The 21,469-nt window shown below is 49.7% G+C and overlaps 2 protein-coding genes across 4 annotated transcripts in view; both read left to right on the top strand.

Moving 5' to 3' along the window:
* The window catches only part of LOC125954008 (protein yippee-like), a 64,717-nt gene that overhangs the window by 10,496 nt on the left and 32,752 nt on the right, over positions 1 to 21,469 (top strand). Inside the window, exon 1 of one of the 2 annotated variants that reach the window (XM_049683939.1) lies at positions 8,422 to 8,559. The exons of the other annotated variant lie outside the window; for it this stretch is intronic. The gene's annotated coding sequence lies outside the window, so the exon portion shown is untranslated. Of the gene's footprint in view, positions 1 to 8,421; positions 8,560 to 21,469 lie in introns of those variants that run through there. 2 annotated transcript variants of the gene reach the window in all.
* Positions 1 to 21,469, top strand: part of LOC125954004 (ras-related protein Rab-23) — a 34,654-nt gene that overhangs the window by 10,488 nt on the left and 2,697 nt on the right. Inside the window, exons 1-2 of one of the 2 annotated variants that reach the window (XM_049683935.1) lie at positions 8,430 to 8,559; positions 20,418 to 21,469. The exon at positions 20,418 to 21,469 is cut by the window's right edge and continues 2,697 nt beyond it. In XM_049683935.1, coding sequence (XP_049539892.1) covers positions 20,888 to 21,469 — 582 coding nt within the window. In that variant the 5' untranslated portion in view covers positions 8,430 to 8,559; positions 20,418 to 20,887. Of the gene's footprint in view, positions 1 to 8,429; positions 8,560 to 20,417 lie in introns of those variants that run through there. The other variant, XM_049683934.1, reaches the window with a different exon arrangement.

Here is a 21,469-nt window from a genome sequence, read left to right as displayed (position 1 = left end):
TGCGGTGCGCTTATCTAATCAGCTTTGCCGCTGCAATCGGTACCTAAAGCGCGATACGATGTCAGTTGGAATTGAGCTATACTGTGCTTGGAGCAACCAGACCAGATGCTCGTAGAAATGATGTATTTCGGAGAACCATTTCCTAACCCAAAACAGTCAGCAAATGGCGGATGTGTTCTATAGACGCCTTATCTACAGGGACAGAACAGTGTACAGTGTAGCAACTTTGTGTAGGTTATGGCATCGGATCGATGGCGGACTCCCCCCATTAGCCCTGGAGATTGTGAATGTCGTTTGATTGCTGCCTGATTCGCCTCACCACAGCCATAAAACGAAATGTCACACCAAAGGGTCATGGTTTGATAAGAATGTGAAACCAAAAAAAAAGAAAGAAAAATACTACCAAACGCACACACACCCGTACCCGTATGGTGTTAGTGGTTCGAGAGAAAGGGTTGTTGCGTTCTATATCAGCAGCAGCACTAATAACAACAACAACCGTGATGATGTGTGTCCATCCTGCCTTAACAGCTTTTCTTTGTTCAGCCTGGAGCGTGGAGCTCGCTTGTATGGGTTTGTTTCTGTATGATTTATAGCAATCTTCACTTCAACTATGCAACAGAATATGCCCAGAAAACCATCGTTCAGTAAAATTCCTCATAGTCGTTCATTTCATGCAACAGATATTGTTTTTTCATCCAACAAAACTGATCGTTAGTGCGTTGACTGATTAAAATTGGATTAGACCGAAAATTGTCCATACACGGCCATGCATTTGGTCTTTCAGTTTCACTTCGCTTCCACCTCACGAACTGGGCGCGATGAACTTATAGTACACTTTAGTATGACATCCTCCGAGTATGATGGATAAAATGAACGTCTATGGAGAGTTACTTTAGCCTGCGGAAACTAATTCACTCGAGAAATCTGTCGAGAAGGACGAAGCTGGGACTGTATACAACGTATATAGTACCGGTGCTCACATACGCCTCTGAGACTTGGACATTGTCCAGAACGGACGAAGCCCTTTTATCCGCGTTCGAGAGGAGAGTTCTCAGAAGGATATTTGGCCCCGTGTGTGAGGAGGGACGATGGAGAAGCCGATACAACGCGGAGTTATACGCGTTGTATGACGATCTCACTGTCGCGCAGCGCATGAGACTCACCCGGCTTCGGTGGGCTGGGCATGTCATGAGAATGGCAGACGACGACCCAGCCCGTAAAGTCTTCTTAGGCCTTCCGGATGGACAGAGAGGGCGTGGTAGGCCCAAATCGAGATGGAGCGACGGTATCGACATTGACGCCAGAATAGCAGGACTAACGTCTTGGAGGACGACGGCGCTCGATCGCGAGCGGTGGAGGAATCTTCTTTGGCAGGCCAAGACCGCTCGTCGGTTGTAGTGCCGGATAAGTAAGTAAGTAAGTAACTATGGAGAGTTGATAGGGAGGCGACCTTAGCTAATCGTCCCCCGTGAAATTGGAAGATTGGACGGCCCAAAAAACGTTGACGACGACTCGATTCGATTGCTCATTCTTCGGCTCGTTAGCCCTCTCGTCTGTTCGTCATCACCGCGAATTCTGAGAACGGCACCAATTAGCAGCTGGGGCTGCTGCTGCTGCTGCTGCTGCTGGTGGCACTGGGATTACTTTTAGGCCAACAATATTCACCTTGCTTCCTCACCTCTCTCATCGCTGTGCCCGGTTTGTCATCATCAGCTGATTAACGAAATTTGTTGCCATTCCGACGGCGTCCAATTTGTGAAGAGCGCGTAGCGTTGTCGCCCTGCCAGGGGGGCGATTGGTGCGATGTCGTGGAAATGTTGGATCCGAATTTTGATTGAGAAAGTGTGGCCACGGCTTGCTAGGACGGTAAATCCGCAAATGCTCTAAACCGCGATGCTTGAAAGCGAATTAGCAATGAGATTCCAGCCTACATTTTATGCGGGTATTTCATTTTCCAATTTTCCAGCCGCGCACCCAGATGTGTGCCGTGGTATGTTTGCAAAAAATGAACAAGCCATATAAATCATTCCCATGCACGCGGAATGTGCAGCAATCAGAAACATGGACGCTGTGAACCTCGCTACAGCTGATAAGCTTCAGTATGTTTCATTAAAAATGAAAACAAACAAAAACATGCAAAAAACATTGTCCGATAACGACGACGACGTCTCCCGCACGGCATGATGGTTAGAATGTTCCCTGACGCAACTGGCCCAAGAGTTCGAGAGAGTAAAAATGGTCGATAAACGAAGGGAGTGATATCAGCAAATGCTGCAGGCGGTATTGCGTAGCTTTCGCAATTTTTTCGTTTTTGTAATTTTCATCCAAAACTGTGCTAGCAGAGCGCATAATGTGTGTGTGTGTGTGGAACCATGAGAATCTCCTGAACGGTCGCTTATCGCCCAGCGTGCTTCTGTTGGAATTACATTTACCCTCTCGCCGCTCTCGTACTGTACCCCTTGACTACCATGAACCGCCAGCTGACCAGCGATGCCATTAACTTGCTCCATTTCGATGCACTTTCGTTGCACCGAAAAACGCATCGCAATGGCGATAAGAAGGCACCACCACCGCCTTGTACTTGTCGTCGCCGGTTCGCTGCGATCGCGCCGTGAATTACGTTGCCATTGACCTTGGACTGGCCATGGCCATGGCGGTGCTGTTCATCCCAAACATCCTGGACTTCGGTCGGTCGGTCGCTCGGTCGGCTGCTGATCCTCATAAATTTCTTTTGCGCTGTCAGCCAGGCCGCGAGGTTTGTCTTCGTTGCGTTGGCAAAATGGCGTAATAATGGTTTCTTCCTGGGGAACGGAAACGACGTCGCGAGGAAAAAGGCTCGCTAATGAATCACCGCCCGGGCGCGTGCGATCTTGGTTTCCCCGCTGGCGAGATATGTGTACCGGTGTGACCGATGGCTACGTGGTGTACAAAACCCGGTGCAGTGTATGTGTGTGTGTGTCTGTGTGTGCCGCTCAACATATACAGCTATTTATAACGGGCGCATTAAACGTGTGGCGGCCGGCCGGTTGGTTCGACTCTGTTTTCTTTTTATTGACTTTCGTTACAGGTGGGCGACTTTTATGGTTTTTGGCGAGCGTGGCGTGGCGTGGGTGCCACCGCGTTATCAGCTTTTCCTCTTCCCTCCAGGGGTTTTTTGAAGTGAAGATTGTGGCCGATGGCGAGAGCGGAATCGTTTATCAGCCTGTTACGGAAGTGGAATGACCGTTAGGTCATGATGCCATCTTACAATTGGCCTCTCGCTATCTCTGGACTGGCTGCTTTTGGCGTTTGGCGTTTTCGGTAGCTGCGAGGGCGGTTGATGGCCCATTTCTTGTGCCGATTCCCTGTCTCCGATGAGTTGTTGGAGCCGCTGATAAGAGCAAAGAGTTGAGGTGGGTGGGGGAGGCGAAGGTGATTTATGGCTAGTAAGTGGGACAGTAATTTGTCTCATTAACTAATGAGTCCACCTGGGTGCATGATGGGCCGCCGCCAGCCTTGTGGAGTGTCCCCGGTGCGATACCGTTACAGACGCAGGTCGCCACAATGCCTGCTTTGGCTCCCGTTTTTCCCTCCCTTTTTGTTCAAACATTCAACCTGGAATGCTGCTACGACTCCTGCTGTTCTCCTTTTTGAGAGATCGGTCGCAAGAATGTGTGTGTGTCCGTTCCGCGGTTGACCTCAATCCGGTTCCACTGGACTCCGGCGTCGCTGGCTGAGATGCTCGCTCTTGCTACTCGCTATTAATGAGCAAGCATCATGAGCAATGTTAAGGTGGTCTCAACACCTGTTCCCGTTGCTGCCCGGTCCTCCCGGCCAGGATCGTAGGCTCTGTGCTGCTCGAGGTTCCTACAGGTTGATGCAATCGTCGCGCCTTGCGACATAATGCTTACTGCATCGTTACGCCATCGTGCTGCTGCGTCCCTGCACTTGACTTTACTTCTTGAGACGCCGATCGCCGATGTGATAAGACGAGGGCATTACCAGGTGTACCAGGTGTATGGAATGAGCGTTGTTTTTTCGTCGGTGAAAGTAAAACATGTTTTTTATGGGTTTGTAAACACCATTTTATTCAATGTAGTGACCATAAATGGCTACATATTTTTCATATCTTTTTATTTTGGGTTTCTTGGCACTGCGCAAGTTGCTCGTCTTTTAAGTAAGCGAATTAGTCACGGAATTTCTGATTTCTTCGTAGCAATCGATGTGCTGTTCCTGCTTTGTGTCCCTTTTCTTGCTCAATTTATTATTTGACCGTTTTGCAACCGAAAATCTTAGTTTTCCCGGGATAACTCACAATTTTTCTTTATCTCTCAAAATAAATTGATTTTTTTTATTGACGGATTACGGACGGAGCCTTATTTAACTTATTTAGTTGGTTATCATCTCCAGAACTATTCGATTCGATTCGATGCAACATTTATCCTTGCATTATGGTTTGAAAGCAACATTTCACAAATCATTCTTTACATTTCAATCTGTCTTGCATTCAGTTTTCCACAATTTCATCAACCATTTTCCATAATTTTAGCTCTTGACCATAGCTTTTAAATGGGAAGAAAGTTCTTCTTAAATATTATCTTCATCTATTACAATCAAAACACAACAGCAAACAAAAATAAGGATCATTTACTATCAATGTTCTCTATTAACAAATTGGTGACTTTGTCGTCATTTTATATCTGTACCTCCTGTGTGTAGATGACTTTTTGTGGGGAATGTCGCTGAAATGTAGTTAACTGTTAGGCAATGGATCACGAACCCGCTTTTGGAAGAATTTGTTTATTAAATTTTTAGAAACATTTTCCCCCTTTGAACATTTCTCGCTGGCAGCACTGTCCTTGCGAGCTACGCACTCTACGCGCTCCCAACACGCTCGTTGTGGAACGTCTGGCACCTGTCTATGGCTCATCGCGTGCTAGACCGTTGCAGCAGCAGCAACAGCAGCATTGGAAAAAGGTGATGCGTTCCGAACCACCTGTCTGCTGTCTTTGCAAGTTATGCTGCCACCCATCGGCCAGACTGCTGCCAGTGGACCAGTGTGTGAGTGATGATCGCGTCCTACTTGCATAGTCCCTCGCGCTGTAAGCGGTTAAATGTCCGAAATGAAGTTCGCTACTTTGCTACGCGAATGCTCATTTTCTAACCAATTTCCATCCAGCAACCGAACGCACGATTCCAAGCTGAGGGGATTTTCCAAATCAGCTGTGCTCGCGCGGCTTCTCCTAACAAGAGGAGGAAGGGCAAGGTGGCTGCGGGGGCGTTTGCTGATCGATCGTTTTATTTACTCGAGAGAAAGTGTGAGCAGCATCATGATGTTGTTGAGATGTTGAGCTCCTGTTGTTGTTGTCGTCGTCGTCGTCTTGTTGCGCGCGCGCTCGTCTCGACGAATTCGGTTCGGTTCGGTCGATCTCTAGCACTGTGGGTGTGTGTGTGTGCGTAGTTGTAGTGCTGGCAAGTTGCGCTACATTATCGGTTGGTGGTGTTGTAGCAGGTGCACCATCGAACGAACGAACCAACCATCCAACCAACGAGTCTGCAACACTCCACGGAGAACAACATCATCCGTCCGTCCGTCGGTCGGTTGCTCGGTTTGTTAGTGCGTTCGCTTCGTTCCGTCCGTTGCTACACTAATACACACATACAGAAGCAGCACACTGGCTCCAGCAACGTGTGCCGCGAGAAGCAGCGTCGCGACCGTGCGGTGTCTCGCGACGACGACACTCCGTTCTGGTTCGTGGTTCGGTTCGGTTCCTCCCCCGGGTCCGGTCTCAGTCGTTTCGAGCGTCTTTCGAGTGAGTAAAGGAAGGAAGTGAGCCAGCCAGCCAGCGCGCGGTTCGCAGTCTCGCCAGTTGTATGGACGCTCAAGTGTCTGTTTGGTTATGTTCCTCTTGGTTCCTGGGACTAGTGGTGTGTTTTGGTGTTCTGTGTGTTCTGGGGATGCTTCTCTCTCCATATAGCGGGTCCTACTGGTGATGTTGTGGCGTGCACAGGTGCACAGCAACCACTCATTGTCTCTTTACCGCGCGTACCGTGTGTGTTGGTGTGTTGCAGATGGTGGTGCACCTGGCACCACGCCTGGCAACTAATTCCGGAGGACGAAAGACGAGCCTTCGCTTTTCGTGTGTGTCAGTTCAAAAGGCAGTGGAGTGTTTTTTTTTATAATGTTAAATGAGCTCCCCTCCCCACCATTATGCTAAGTGATGAAGTGCAAACATAAAACGTTTCTTACAGTTCCAGTTCCCGGTTGCGGAGCGTCGAGTTTCGCTGTTTTTTTTTTGGGGGGCCTGTCGATGCCGAGGTGTTGCCATGACATGCTTAAAGTGTAACTGTGTGAAAGCGTTTCGTTCAGCATAAATGGAGCTAATGTTCTTGAAACGATCGATTCCCCCCCCCCCTCCCCCTCCCTGTCGCTCGTCGTACACACAATCAGACACGCTCGAAGCGGATTGCCAATGACCGGTTACCCGCGTGCGATCGTGCGTGTCAAGTGTCGCGTGTTTCCGTGGAATCCGACGCGACCGTGGAATCGAGCCGCCGCCGCCGTAGGTCTGAAGGATCGAACACACGAACGCGGTGCGATCATAATCATGTCATCGTGTGTGGGGTGAAGCAGAAGGAAGGAAGGAAGGAAGGAAGGAAGGCAGAACAAACACTAACGCAACCGAAACCAAAAAACGACCACTGCTGCCGCTTCGAGCCTTCTCATCTCATCTCATCTCATCATGCACCCGAAAAGAACGAAAGACTTGAACGCGGCAGCGAACGGAGGGATGAAGAAGCGAGAAACCCGGCCGCCGTGTGCGCGCGCGCGAGCACCACCGAGGGAGCATCGAACCCCCGATTCTCTGGCGCAGCTCGAAATTTTAAAAACGAAAAACGCGAAACGCGAAGGCGAAGGCGAAGACGAAACCCACCCTCCAAACGTCAGCCGCCGGATAGGAAGGAAGGAAACCAAAATGGGAGAAGAAGCAAACGAAAGGAAACGAAAGAAAAAAAGAAAAAAAAAACGATCGCCGTGATGATCGTAATGTTGCGTGGTTGTAAGAGCACCCATGGAGGAGGAAGGCCCGGCGGTGCTGAGGAGGGTGATCGGTGAAGAGGGTGAAGGAAGGAATGGCTGAAAGATTGGAAATGGTTCCGAGACCATGGCCGTGGCTCGCGCCTGGTCTGGAATGTGTGTGTGGATGTTGGATGAGGTGAATGTTGTTGTTGGTCGTTGGAAGGAAGGATGGAAGGTGGTATGTGTGTGTGTGCGCGCGCGTGTGTGTGTGTGTGTGTGTGTGTGTGTGTGTGTGTGTGTGTGTGTGTGCGCGAGCGCGTGGGAGCCTCGGCGGTAATTTCAATGTTGAATTGTGTGTATCGAAGCTTTCGCGGTTCCTCCTTCTCGCCGACAACTGCCACTGCGCGAGCGCTTCATGAAATGAAAACGAAACAGAGATATGAAACCCCCTAAATGAAACTGAGCAAAACGACGGTGGCCTTGGTTTTCCGATGCAGACGGCGGAAAAACGCCAGGGAAAAACGGCTAAAAACGGTCGAAACGATAAACAAGTTAGTTCGAAAAGGAGAAGAGACAGAAACTGGAACTGGTTAAAGAAGCGAAAATGAGGCGCTAGTGAACAGGAGAAGGTGAAGCACACGGGAACTAACTGTCGAGAGAATCGAACTGCGGAGCGGAGCGGATCGAACGAATACGTTAACGTGTCTGGTTTACGCTAGTTTCCTTATCGTCTCAATTACCGGCTTCAATGCTTCGCCATGTGCTTCGGTGTGCTTCTCGAGACGTTTCTTCTTTTTCTTCCTCTTTTTTCCTCTTTCGTTTTTAATGTTTTGTGCCATGCTCCTATCTTTATGTTCCTTCTGTTTCTGTCTCTGTATTCGCTTTAATGTTATGTTTCGAATGTTTTCGATCTTTTCGCTTCTTACTCGTTGCTCACCTGCTGTCCCGATAATCTCACTCATTTCAGCGGTGTAAAGAAGACGGAGAGAAAAGTGCAGGTCGAGTGGAGTAGTGGTGGTGTGTATTCGCATTTGCAGGCGGCGTGCAGGTGTGTCGTGTTGTCCTCACAGGCGCAAAGGAACGATCTCACTAGTGGCTCTGTTTTGGCTTCAGGTCGCAGTTTCTGAGTGCCTCCTGTGCTGTGTGCGCGTTTGTGACAGTGTCTGAAGTGCACCAAAAAAAAAAACCGAGACGTAGTTTACTCAATGAAGGTGTACCCTTTACGACGATTCCGACGAGAACGAGGTGGATAGGCGACCGACGCGATCGAAGCGCAACAGATAATCCCACGCCAAAAACCGCGTGGACTCGCTCTCTCTCTCTCCCCCCACGTAATCCACGTGGTTAAGTCGGAGAGACAGCAGCAAGGAGCACGACACACTGCCACTATCACTGCCTTACCGCCCTCCCATCGCCCACCCTTCGCGGTTTTACGGGAGAATCCGTCTATCGACCAGGGAACGAGCAGAGGATTTGCTGTCTTTCGTCTACAACCACAACCAAAAAGAGTGCCTCGGCCAAGAAGCTGCTCCTTCGTGGAAACTCAACCCAAACAGGTAGCGTACAACACGGGAAAAGCACGGGTGAGGGGAAGGAAAAAGGATGGTAAAAGCTCCAATTTTCCAGCGGCCGTCTAGTGCTATTCTTTGCTTCTTCTACCTTTGACACTATCCCACCTTTCGCGCTCTCACTGGGCCAGTCAGTAGAGCTCCCTTTTTGCGGTATTTGGGTTTTTGGGCTTTCGGGATGAAAATCCTCGATCCACCAAGGTGTTTTCCACCTTGACCTCTTTCTCTCTGGTTGGTCTCTCGGTTTCGGGTGTTGGCTTAGTTAGCTTCAACGATTTTCCGTTTCTCGCTATTCTAGCGCCCCATGGTGGTGGGTCCTACTCCAGACAGTCTTACTACCTTAATCCTTCTTTCGTCCCTCTTAAGCTTCCACTACTGGTATACTGGTCTGTTTTTTTTTGCGGGCGGGCGGGGGGAACAGTGAAGAAGAAAAGAAGGTCAACTGAAAAAAGGTTTTCCGAGCGAGTTTTTAGCATCATCCCCCCTTTTGCCACGTTGCTCGAGCACCGGGACTAAGTTGCGGGATTTATGACCTTTCATGGGATTGGGATTTCAGATTTCTGTTTTTTTGGGAGTTGAAATTGTTACCAGTAAAAAGTTTTTTGTACGTTTTAGGAACCCGGAAACACCCGGGCAGCTTCACCTTCTCTTTCAAGACACACTCTTGAAAGGTTACTCGAGAAACCTTAAACCTCGATATTCGATTCCTCACAACGAAAATCGTGAATTTCAACTCGACCGCTTCGTTGGCTCCGTTATGCCAATTCCGTTCCGAATTGATTGGCGTCATTTTTGCTTACCACTCAAACACCCCAAACACAGCACGTCACGTGCTGTGTTCGTTTCCGGGGTGTTTGGCGCCGAGTTTGGCGTCGTCGTCCAAACACACTCGACGTTCTCGTTCCATTTTTTCGCGTTTTTCCCTCGCATCTCTCGCGTACAACAGCTGTTTTGATTTTCTTCCTGCGCCCGAGATACATACAAGCGTGTGTGTGTGTGTGTGACCGTGAAAAGCGTTCAAGGCAAAACGTCGAAACAGGCACACCACTCGAACGTCCTTTTCCCGCCACCGTTTGGCCTGGTTATCCTCTTCTGCCGTACGGGCCAATTGAATTTGGGTTTTTGGGTTCGCTCCAGGACCTCCAGGGTCACCGCAGCCGTCGCCGCCGCCGTCACCATTCTGTGGCGGTCCTGGTGCTGATTGAGCTGGTTGGTTATGAAAATTTAATCCAAGCAGCTCACGACCCCGGAAAATTCCACCAACCAGGAACGCGCGCGAAACGACCGGGTGGTTGGTGGTTTGCAATTGATTGGCCAGGTTTTGCTGCTGCTCCCTGGTGTTGGTTCTGTTGGTGATGTTGCTGGTGGATGCGTCACGTGCGCGCCTCGTTGGAAAAACCAAAACATAACGAAACCGAACCACCGAGGAGCATGCTTTTTTCTTTAAATTTTCCTCCGTTTTTCCAACAACCAGAGGGTTGTTGCTCACGTTCCTTCCATTAAGACGTCGGGTGGTGTGTGTGTTCGGTGCGGTTTGGGGGGCCTTTCGATCGCGAACGTATCAAGGTGAGCCAGGGAAATTTCCTTCTTTTAATTTCCCCCGAGGGTCCGACGAAGAGGGCCATCGTCGGTTGGTCGGTTGGATGTTTTGGAATCCATGCATGCACTCGTTGTTGTTGTTGCACAGGCAGGCAGGCTGTGCAGGGTTTCGGCGTGTTCAGCATGATTTATTCAGCCGAAGAAGGTGTTTTCCCAGAATTTTCCGAATTTTCCGAGAAGAGGCCATCGCGTGCGCTTAATGAAATGCGCAGCAGTAACAGCTATTTTTTAGCGACGAACCATTAAAGGCACTAATTTTCAGCGTTCTGTGAAATGTATGTGTGTGTGTTTTTGTATGCTGCCGAGTATGCGTTTGCTATGCTTTAACAACCAATATGCTAATAAGGTGGGGGAAAAGGGAGTTATCGTTTCCGAATGTTGCCCCGAAAAGCAATTTTAACTTGATTGAATTTGTGTGAAAACCGATTCTCGTTTGATCGACTCACACAAACACTCTGTGGCTGACATCCTTTCGTGATGGCATTTGATCAGTCGGTCGATTGTCATCCGAATCCTCGCCGGTGCCATGTTTGTGTCAGCAACGCGTGGAACGCGAATCAAATCCCGATCGATTGCAGCAAAATCGAATTCTCGCCGTAGCGAGCGAGATGTGACAGCCACCTCGCCGCCAGACGGCATGCTGGCTGTGCCTGTGTTGTGTTGTCATCAATTTGATGATGGCGATGGTCGTCGTGCAACATTTGGCCGAACTCTGCGAAAAAGGAGGTCAACACTGTGTTTGCTCCTTTTGGCATTATGTTTTCCACCCAAGGAGAAGGAAAAGAAGCGAAGCCACTAGCTCCTCCGCTCTTTTGGGGTTTGCGGAGGATTCTGTTTGATCGATTTATTCATACCGGAACGAACGCCGGGAACGTTTGCTTGCCAAGGTCACATCAATCGTGGTCCTTCTCCTCCTTGCTTAAAGCAATACCCACATCCTCGGCAGATAAGGATAATCGTCGCTAGTCGCTCGTCGTCGTCGTCGCTGCGCGCTGTGTGGTAATTGAATATTTATTGCCACAATTTGAGGCACACGATTTACGGTTTTGCGGACATCGCCGGATGCGGATGGCCTGGAAGTGGCCTTTATGGCAATTTACGGGGGGCACAGGCTTTAGCTTCTGCTTCGCTTCTTTAATGGTTTGCTTACATGCGCGTGCCACCGGTTTCCTCTATTTTTGTTCGACAAATTAATGTGGAAATCGATTTTATCGATCCAACATCGCGTGGAGGAGTAGTACGGGGTGGATCGAGCAATGCCAAGGGGGGGCCAGAGGAAGGTGGTTCCGACCGAACCGGAACGGCTTCTTAATCATATCATTAGTGAAGTTGGGCCTGTAAGTACCTCACGATTTCACGGTGACGTCTCTCGAAGAGGAGAGAGAGAGAGAGAGAGAGAAGCCTCCGAAGTTCCTTAAAACAACGGCCATTGCAGGTGACGTACGTAATTGGGGTCCATTGTTTGGATTCCGAAACGCTGGATTCGAGAGTTTATTAGGTTTGCTTTCCGAATTTGACGTTTCGGAGAACAACTTTCGGCATCCTCGTCTTGGGTTGAATGTCATCACTTTGCGTACTGCGTGCGTACAATTCACGGTACAATTTGCCGGGTTTTCTTGATGACAGATTTTGGAAGGAAGTGTTCCAGGAAATGATGGAACTTCACAAGCGGCGCCCCTGTGCTGCGTAATGATCACAAAGCAAGATGTGTACAGGACATGACGATGAGCGATGATACATAACCAGGGCAGATGACACAGAACTTGATGGCGACGCACATGATGACCATCTCTGGCATCTTCGCTCCTTTTCAGGCATCAATCATGTCTCCGGTCTGTGTGGTAGAGGGATAGGGTTTTGCTCTGATATTGATGGCCGTTTCCAAGTAATCGGCTGCCGATTGCCAGACGGCAGCGTCGAGCGCCAACCATTAAGCCAACAACCCAAGCGTCTGTGATATCAATCCATTTCGGTAACACGAGACACGCCAACGGTGCTTGGGTGCATCGAGCACGCCGTCGAGCAATCTGCAATCCCGCCCCGTTCAATAATGCTTTATCTCGATGCTGGGGAGCAGCAGCAATCAGAGAAAGGGTGGAGGGGCGAAAGAAAAGAAAGCAAAATACTGCGTCGCTTGTCTCGCGACGAATGGCTCCATATAACCCATTGGCGGAGACTTATGAGATCGGACTGACGAAGATAATGTAGGGGGGATAGCGTTTGCTTGACAGCAACTAGCAAGGATTCATTTCAATGCAACCAAGCTCCTGCTGCTGCTGCTGCTGCTGCTGCCGGTGGTGCGCTCGACCTTGGAAGCTTCATATGCTGCTGCTGCTGATGCTGATGCTGTGTGTGTACGAAACACGTTTCATCATTTTCGCCTGGCAGCACCATGCTGCTGGAACCCGTCTGCACGGAATGTAGTCATCGCCGCGTTCAGGTAGGGCCCGAGCGCAGGTGTTGAGCATGTCACGCCTCAAGCAAATATTACTCTGATTGCGCAACAACAAGCAGAGCAAATAAGAAGGAACGCGAAGATTACTTTTGACACACACCCCTATGAGACACACACGGTATTGTATTGTTTGGTTGACTTTTTTGGCGCGGGAGTTGCTTTAGTGAACGAACAGCTCTCTATTTGCGGCTCGCCTCTGCGATCTCCGAACATTCGAAATATTTAATGAAACAATATTTGCCAAACCCCAATGTCAATGCATTGTTGTGTGACACTAAGCTGTAAAGTTTATGTGCATGTGTGTGTGTGTTGGTCTTTTCTGCTCTGGCTGTTGTGTTATTTAAACAGCGAACCTCAACGAACCATCCAGCATCCAAAATTCCTGTGCAGTGAACAAATGCCCGGTTTGTCACTGGAAGAACACACTGGAATTCGGAAGGTATTGGCAAACGGTCTTCGGTGGAACGTCTGCATGTGGAATGTTTCATTTCGCCTCTCGGTACCTCACAATTACAACGAGCCATTGCCCGGGGAAACCAGATTTCCTGTGACGTGAAGGTGGAACAATCTGTAGAAGGGCAGAGCGTCGAGACACCATGGTGGGATGCATTCGTGTTCCTCCCATGCATCTACACCATTGTGCGTCCTATTTGCGATAAGCATTGTGAAATGGCGCTCACGATGATAACGATGAGTACAGACGAGTTAAGTTTGGTACAAAATAATTGATGCCCCGCAAAGGTGAGGGCGATGATGTATCTTGATTGGATTGGAAATTGGAAAAGAAATCGCATCCAGGCCTCTGGTACAAAGGAGGATAGAGGGGGTATTATGTAGAGCATAGTAATTCAACAAGCCGCACCATCACCACAGCATCCCACTTCCCATCGTTTAATCGTGACTTTTACTCGCGTTTTCGGGCTCCTGGGAACGAAATTGATTCATTTGCTAATGAACCTGCAGCTCGAGTGCGTTGCTATGCTCATTAACATGGTTCATGGTGTTCCCCCCGTTTTATCGGTGGAAAAGGCACATTCCGGAATTGAGTGGGAGTCACTGTTATCATCTTCCTAGATCCGCTCGTTTCGTTCGTCCGGGGGAGATCAGGACGCGGCGATCTTTATTCACCGTCAGACACCGAGATACTCCAGAAAGATCGCCACCGCGATAAGCAACAAATTGTGATGCCGCGCAAATGAGTCGTTCCGATACGAATCTACAGCCGCAGCAGCAGCAGTAGCAACGCTGATTGGCGCAACAGCAGGCACCTGGTCGCTGCTGGATGCCACCGCAGGTGTTTGCTATTTAAAGAATCCAATATTTCAACATAATTGTCTACAGAGCAGAAGGTGGTATCCAGTTACGTCCTCAGAAGCTTAGACTCACTGGCTACGGACAGCTTTGCTAGCTGTTCCTCACTCTAGGTGCTCCAGATACGAAGCCCGTTCTTAAGGACAACAATAACCGACCGTGAGCAATGATTAATGAGAAACGGTTGATAATGGAGATTGTTATGATGATGGATCTTCTCCTACTCGCCGTTCCTCGCGGATTGCATCGCGAGTGGTACGAACCTGGTTCTTCGTGACCAAGACTCTTGATCCACATTCTCTACCGCTTTTCTTTTGCAAGACGAACGTCGAACCACATCGCACCGCAGGAGCTGCATCTGGTTTGATCCTCTGGATGTGTTTCTTCGCTTCAACTACATCATTCCGCTCGCTCGCTCGCTCGCTGGCAATGGCATAGTGAGTGGAACATTCCATTGGAATGCTGCTGCAGTGCGACAAGCAATTCTATGGACCAATTATCTTGCGATACTTTCAGCGGCGTCCTCCGGCAGACTCTCAGGCTCTCGTCCTGAAAGAGGGGGCTTTTGGCACCGAAATTGCGTTAAGCTTCCACGGAGACACGGACACGCGCCAGATACGGCAAGCGGCGGTCTGATTTGAATACTAAATTCTCGCAGCCGAGACAAGAGATGCGAGAGTTCTTCTGTCCTCAGAGCCAGCCCAGACCAGCCCAGCCCAGCCAATGCCATCTTTCTGACGATCGACAGTTTACGAGTTACGAGGATTTCGGGTGAAGAAGTTTGTCTGTCTGTGCGTTGCGCGTGGCTGCAGACCGAGAGATGGGGTTGGGATTAAATTTCACAATCGCATTACACCACTGCGTGTCTACTGCCGGAGCCCTTTCTCGCGCTGGGAGTTTTCCAGCATTTGGGAATATACCACGTCGCAGCACCAGCACCAGGGCAATCGACAACCGCGTAACCTGCAGCTGACGCGATGGTTTGTGGAGTTTCGCTTTGGCTGCTTTCGCCTTCGCCATTCCTTCTCGTATCGTATCGATAATGTTCTCTTTGGTTCGCTATACCGCTTGTCCAGTTGTTGCGTACAACTGTTCTGTAAAAAACAAACCAAAACCATCCCAGAGGCGACGACGAGAACATGATGAAGAATGGCCCTTGCCGCCTTGCTTCTCTGACGGCTCTGACGTCCATGTCCTCCATTGCTCTTGGAAATAGGAGCACAGTTGAGATGGGTGCAAGAAAGGCACCTGACAGCAGGCAGCAGTGTGGCGCATGTTTTCGCAAACGGAATCACCGTCCACCGTCGTCCCGTACCATCACCCTGCCTGTGATGCCGCTGCTGCAAAGGCCACGGGGTTGCAAAAGATAATTAGTAGTGTGGCTTTTGTGGTGATGCGGACGATCATTGGGTTTTTGGGGAGGGATGAGGGGTGGCGGCGCAATTCTGATATTCTTCGCCCAAGCTCTTCGTTTTTCTTCTCCTTTTTTTTGCGACCTCTCCTTATGACTCTCCGGTTTGCTCGTTTTGTTACCCTTTTATTCGAGAGAAGTTGATGTGGAAAACTGGCTAAATGTTGGATGGAAGATGGAAGAAAAACCGAAAAACGGGGGGAAGAAAAGGCAGCATCATTTTAGTGAATTCGTTGCAGAGAGAAGTGCCGATGGTGTGATGGTGGCGCTGGTTGAAATTGCGTCTCCGAACGTCCGAGTCCGGGACGAGTTTAAAGCGAGAATGGATCGATCAAAAGGAAATGAACTTATAACATGCGTTACCGGTTTCCTATCTGATTGGCTCTTCGCTCCGTGGCAGTCGATACGAAACCGATAACTTCGACAACTAAACTACCCCGAAAAAAAGGGGAATGAAATTTGGGCGAATTGTTGGCTGCTTCTTGGCAGCTCCACGTTTTTGGGGAGCATCGGTACCGAACGGGGATTGTATTGGGACCGGTTGGACGTAAATTCTTTTCTGGGCCAGCATTCACATGACTTCGCGATTGTATAATTTTATGGCCATCGTTGCTGGCCGGCCGTGCAGTAGCAGCATCGTGAAGCAGACATTTAGTTAATTTCATTATCATCCGGTCGACTGGGGATGGACCCCGGGCCGCACGCTCGCTCCCTTATCTGTGAGAGGGTCCAAGAAACGGCTCCCGTGAGCTGAAGAACGAAAGGAAGACTCGAGAAGTTTGAAAAAAAAAAAAACAACGCGGTTTACGGAATACAGAATACACCGGGTGTATAGCAGCAAAGCGATATCTTTCTTTGTCCCTTGACAGACCGACCGTGGCCGTAGTGTCAGGGCGAGCAGTATTATTTGTTTCACTCCTTTTCTCTCTCGTGGCGAATAGCTTTATCATTCCGTGCGAACATGGGCTTCAAGGTTTGCATTCTCCAGTTCTACCGGCAACCACTGCGACTGTCGGCAAGTCTAAGATGTGTCCCGGAGTTGCCCCGTTAACAGAGCAGAGCGCCAGTTGCTGCCATTTTCTTTCGAAACTATCTGGTCCTCGCCTTTGGGTTCTACGTGGTATTAACTCTTACTAACGGCTGACAGCGATATCAGTGCGTTCCTGGGTATGTCGCCCTCCCTCCTCAGAACGGTAATGATATTCATTATCCTCTACTCTGTCCCGATATGTGATGCTCAGCAGGAGTACTTTGAGTGTAACTTGGTGAGTTAGCTCCACCGAAAGACTAGAGCTGCGACTCATTTGGACGAAAAAATAGAGTTCACTGAGAGCAATGAGCATTTCGTACAGAGTCTCCTATGTCTCATTGGCAAGAAGACAAACAGAGGCGAGACGGCCACACGATAGGACGATTGAGATGGAGTGTCATTGCCGGGCGAGCGCTACAAAGTGTCTGGTTGCAGGTTGCGCTCCTTGAGATGTGCCATTGAACTTGACATCATCCGTCATGCTGACAGCTAGACGTGTGTCTCGCCGCGCGTGTGCCGCCGTCACTGCTGCCCCGATTGCTGCCAATTGGTGTGCCGGGCGAGAAGTCGACACTTTAACCATGGTAACCATCTCCAACGGACGGTCGGCCATTCTTGGAAGCGCCTAGAATTGACGACACGCGATCCCCCACTGGGCGGCAGAAGACTAAAAGGAGAAGAGGGGCCATTGAATCATTCGTTGCTATGAAGATGCGAAAGATTTGCGACTCCAACGTGATCTCACACAACAGTCACAGAGTCACAGGTGATGGATGGGAACGCCTTGGCACAAACGTTCTGCTCTCTATATATAGCTTTAATTAGACATCGACTGTGTGGCGCTCCTTGTCCTTTGTTATTGGGATTTCCAGAATTGATCTCCTTCATCCAAATAACCCCATGAGGGATGCTTCAAGGCATGATCTTTTGTTCGAAATTACAGTTTCAGGAACTTTGGGAGCGAAACTCAAATCCGCTTTCCCTGATGACGAACGTCTTGGAATGGAACATAATGAAGAGAGCAGTTGGACCACTTCCCGGGTTCGCTTCCAGTCCCCTTTTCCTGTTTGAACTTTTATAATAAGCATAATCAGCCTCATCTTTTTTTGAGATTCACGGAGAGGGGAGCATGTGCACCTGCGGCCTGTAGTGGATGGCGACCTTATTACACATGACCGGGATGCATCTCGGCTCGGCATCTTTTTGGAGGAAATTTAATTAGTGATACATGACGAGTCATCATGTCGTGACTGGAGGCTGTTTGCATGTTTGTGGCGCCCGGCAGCTTATCGTCTCACCTCTCTCACCTCGTGCCCTGCCATGGCGTTTTTGGTCTCGATGAAAGCGACGCTAAACAATGTTGGAAAAGCAAATCTTCCTCGTTTCGCTGAGGGGGGGGGGGGAGGGGGGCGGCTCGCTTTTGTCTAGGTGTGTGGCGGCGACAGTCAGTATTTTCTTTCGCACACAAAACACTGCCATCATCACAGAGACACACACACACACACACGCGGGCGAAGCGGTTGATGACGAGCGTTGATGCTGCCGGCAGTTAGTTACAGCTGCCGCCGGCCAAACCTCCCCCTCTCCTCTTCCCGGGAGGCCTTCGCGTCTTCACTTGGCTTGTGTGAGAACTGCATGCAGCCGCATGTCTCATGGGTGTCATCGTTTTCGTCGTCCTCATCGTCGTCGTCGTTGTCGCCTGGATGGGAAGAACCTCAAAATGGAGCAAACCAGGCGGCATCTGCACGTGTGCTGCTGCTCCTGCCGCCGCTGCTGGTTTAAACACGATGTTCAACTATTACTCATGCACGAGAACTGCTCGAACGATGTTTGATGGACGCCGAAGCAATGTGGCACCGCAATGTGTGTGTGGATGAGACAAGACAAGCGCCTGTCAGTCAGCCAACTGCTGAAATGTGAAACTCGCATTATCGCTGCGATTCCAAGGGGAAATGGGGAAGCAGGCGAATGATTTATGTTTATTCGGGAACATTATTTTGCTTTTTGTTCCTCCTCCTTCTCACTTTTTGGGCCACCAAATCATATTTTCAGTACCTGAGCTCCAAGCACCTGGTCTGGATCAGCTAAACACAATTGAACAAATCGTCGAGTACACCGCGTAGCATTTGTTCGTCAACAAATTGCAATAGATGTCGATAGGAGAGCGGCAGACCAATTCATTCTGCCAGTACGGCCAATCGTCAATGCGTGTAGCGCGAAAGAAGTAAAGGTTAATTGTATCCAATTTGCCATTCTCGCGCGATGCTCTGCTGCTCGACCCCGGGGGACCGGGGGAAGAAGGTGGTTAGAAGGATTAGCAAATCAAATTTTTGTATTCGGTCTCCGGGCCGCAACTTGGCATCAATTTTCCCCATACCTCTTGTGGCACGTTTTAACGATGTGTGGTTATGGAATTTATTCAAAACTCGTTGATGTGCTCGCTGGCTGGCTGGCTGGTGCTTGCACGCCCAGCAGCAGAAGAAGAAGCAGCAGCAGCAGAATGTTTTGTTGCGGCGATTGGGTTGGGTTATGGCGAGCGTGCGAACACACACTCACACATAACAAGCGTTGTTGCGTCCGATGAAGTGGAAAATGGCACCACGACGCGCGATGGCTTCGTGACTTTCGTGATGATGATGCCAGTCATCGGCGTCGTCGTTGTCGTGGTCCTCACAAAGACGCCAAACGCCCAGAGAATCCGGGAGTCTCCACGACGACGCGGGCTTATGATTTATGCATTCCGCCAAATCAATTGTTTCGATCAATTTTCCTGTCTACTGGCTACACTGGCGCGCGCGATGATGATGTTCACACACACACACACACACACAGCGCTATAGTGCGCCAGCTGCGCTCTCGAATTACACCAACGGGGGCCGGGTGCACATGTAAAAGGATAATTCGCCTGGACCCCGGGTGGTGGGTGGTGGCTTCATTGAAATTCCGCTCAAATCCTTCGCTTATCGCGTCTTGAGAAAATAATGAAACCTAGAAATCCGTGTGCTTGATGCTTCTGCTACCGAGCATCGTGAACATGAGCATCGTCTCATGTGGCGGTGATGATGTTCAAAGTACGAGCCATGCATGTTTAGTGCGAGGGGAGCGCTCTTAACTAAAGCCGAAACAAACTCCTCGACACAAACATAGATTATGCATAACTTTCTGTGTTAATGAATCTGCTTTGTCTCCATCGCTTCCCTTCATATGTTATGCAAATGGCGTTTTGCGCTTCAAGAAGCGCATTACACGGAGAATCATTTGTTTTGTTTCCCTCTATTTTTGCTACTGTCTGTCCTCTGGAAGCCGCTGCCTTTCAGCTCCACTTCAGGTACTTGAGCGTTGGTTTTTTCTTCTGATGCGTTGTTCCAACTTATTGTAGAACGTTTTGCCACTTGCGTAGCGGCAACTGGGCCGCGCTCCATCCCGCAGCTGCTGATGGCGCGTAATAACCGAGAACGGTACAAATGTGCAGCGTTGAGATGGTTGAGCAGTGATACCGGTCTGAAGATCGGTCTGAAGAAGCACCCGGCGCTCGTTAAAGCAGTGCACACAAGCAGCGGGTTCGTAACTTATTCGTTATTTATGCATTCGATTACCGGTGGGGTACGATTGATCAAACTCGAGCTCGCCAGCTCCGGGACTGCTGTGTTCATCTTGCGTTCGCTGCCGCACCGCTTTGAAGATGTAGTTTACGACGGCAGCATGGGATGAATTGCTGCGTACAGTATTGATCGATGGTTGGAGGAATTGTTTGCTTTTGTGATGGATTTGCTTTTCAATATTTCTGACTCTCAAGTAGTACTGTTGGTAGTTTTTTAACCTAGGATTGACGTACAATAACCTTTCTATGTTTATACTAGAAGCTAGTTGAATATATATATACTTATTAAACCTTTATAACAACACGGTGCCAATAACAAAACACGCTATCAGTAGACCTTGGACTTCTAGACGTAGACTCTCCCTCTCTCTTGCTCTATCTCTTCCTCTCTCCCATGCCTCCCATCATAAATAACGTGCTGTGTGTTTGAAATTTGCAGGTTGCCGATCCTGACGACATGTCCTGACGACAATGACTAGGTTTGACTAATGCCGACCTAATGCTGGACTGTACGGAAGGGACGCTACACTACTGAGGCACCTTATACCACCTTTGCTACAACTGCCTTAGTTTCTCTCTTTTTGTGTTCCTTTGCTGTACTGTGTATGTTTTTTTTGTGTTTCGTAACTAAAACCTGACCTGTGGCTGATGCTTGAGTCGTATTTGCTTTTGCAAGTGATTAAAATGATGTCTAGTTAGAACTGGTAGCAATCTCCCCCCATACACGAAGACGCTATGAGACGCATTACTAGCACGCAGCTGCTAGAAGTGTACACAATCGGCAAGGCTTGGCCATTGGTCCGGCGAGTGAAGTACTTGGTGCCCTGCTGCTGTTGATCCTTCTCTCGATCGTCGATCGATCGCCTCCAGTGCTCCGCCAGTAGTTAGCTCGGCTGCAAACCGCTCAAAATGCTCGAAGAAGAGCTCGAGATCGCACTGAAGGTGATCGTGGTCGGCAATGGTGGCGTGGGCAAAACGTCGATGGTGCAACGGTACTGCAAGGGCATCTACACCAAGGACTACAAGAAGACGATCGGGGTGGACTTTCTCGAGCGGCAGATCGAGATCGATGGCGAGGACGTCCGGATCATGCTGTGGGATACGGCCGGCCAGGAGGAGTTCGATGCCATCACGAAGGCGTACTACCGGGGGGCGCAGGCCTGCGTCCTCACCTTCAGCACGACCGACCGGGCATCGTACGAGGCGATCCGGGAGTGGAAGGTGAAGGTGGAGAACGAGTGCAGCGAGATACCGACCGTGCTAGTCCAGAACAAGATCGACCTGATGGAGCAGGCCGTGGTGTCGTTCGATGAGGCGGAAGCGCTCGCCCACCAGCTCGGTTGCCGGCTGATCCGCACGTCGGTGAAGGAGGACGTGAACGTGGCGACCGTCTTCCGGTATCTGGCGACCAAATGCCACCAGCAGATGAAGCAACAGTACAGCCAGTCGGCCCCGCTCAGCCAGCCGACGATCAGTGCCTTTAGTCCGACG

The sequence above is a fragment of the Anopheles darlingi genome, chromosome 3, assembly GCF_943734745.1.
Source record: "Anopheles darlingi chromosome 3, idAnoDarlMG_H_01, whole genome shotgun sequence".
Taxonomy (NCBI): Eukaryota; Metazoa; Arthropoda; class Insecta; order Diptera; family Culicidae; genus Anopheles; species Anopheles darlingi.
This window is presented reverse-complemented; position numbering and strand designations above follow the sequence as displayed.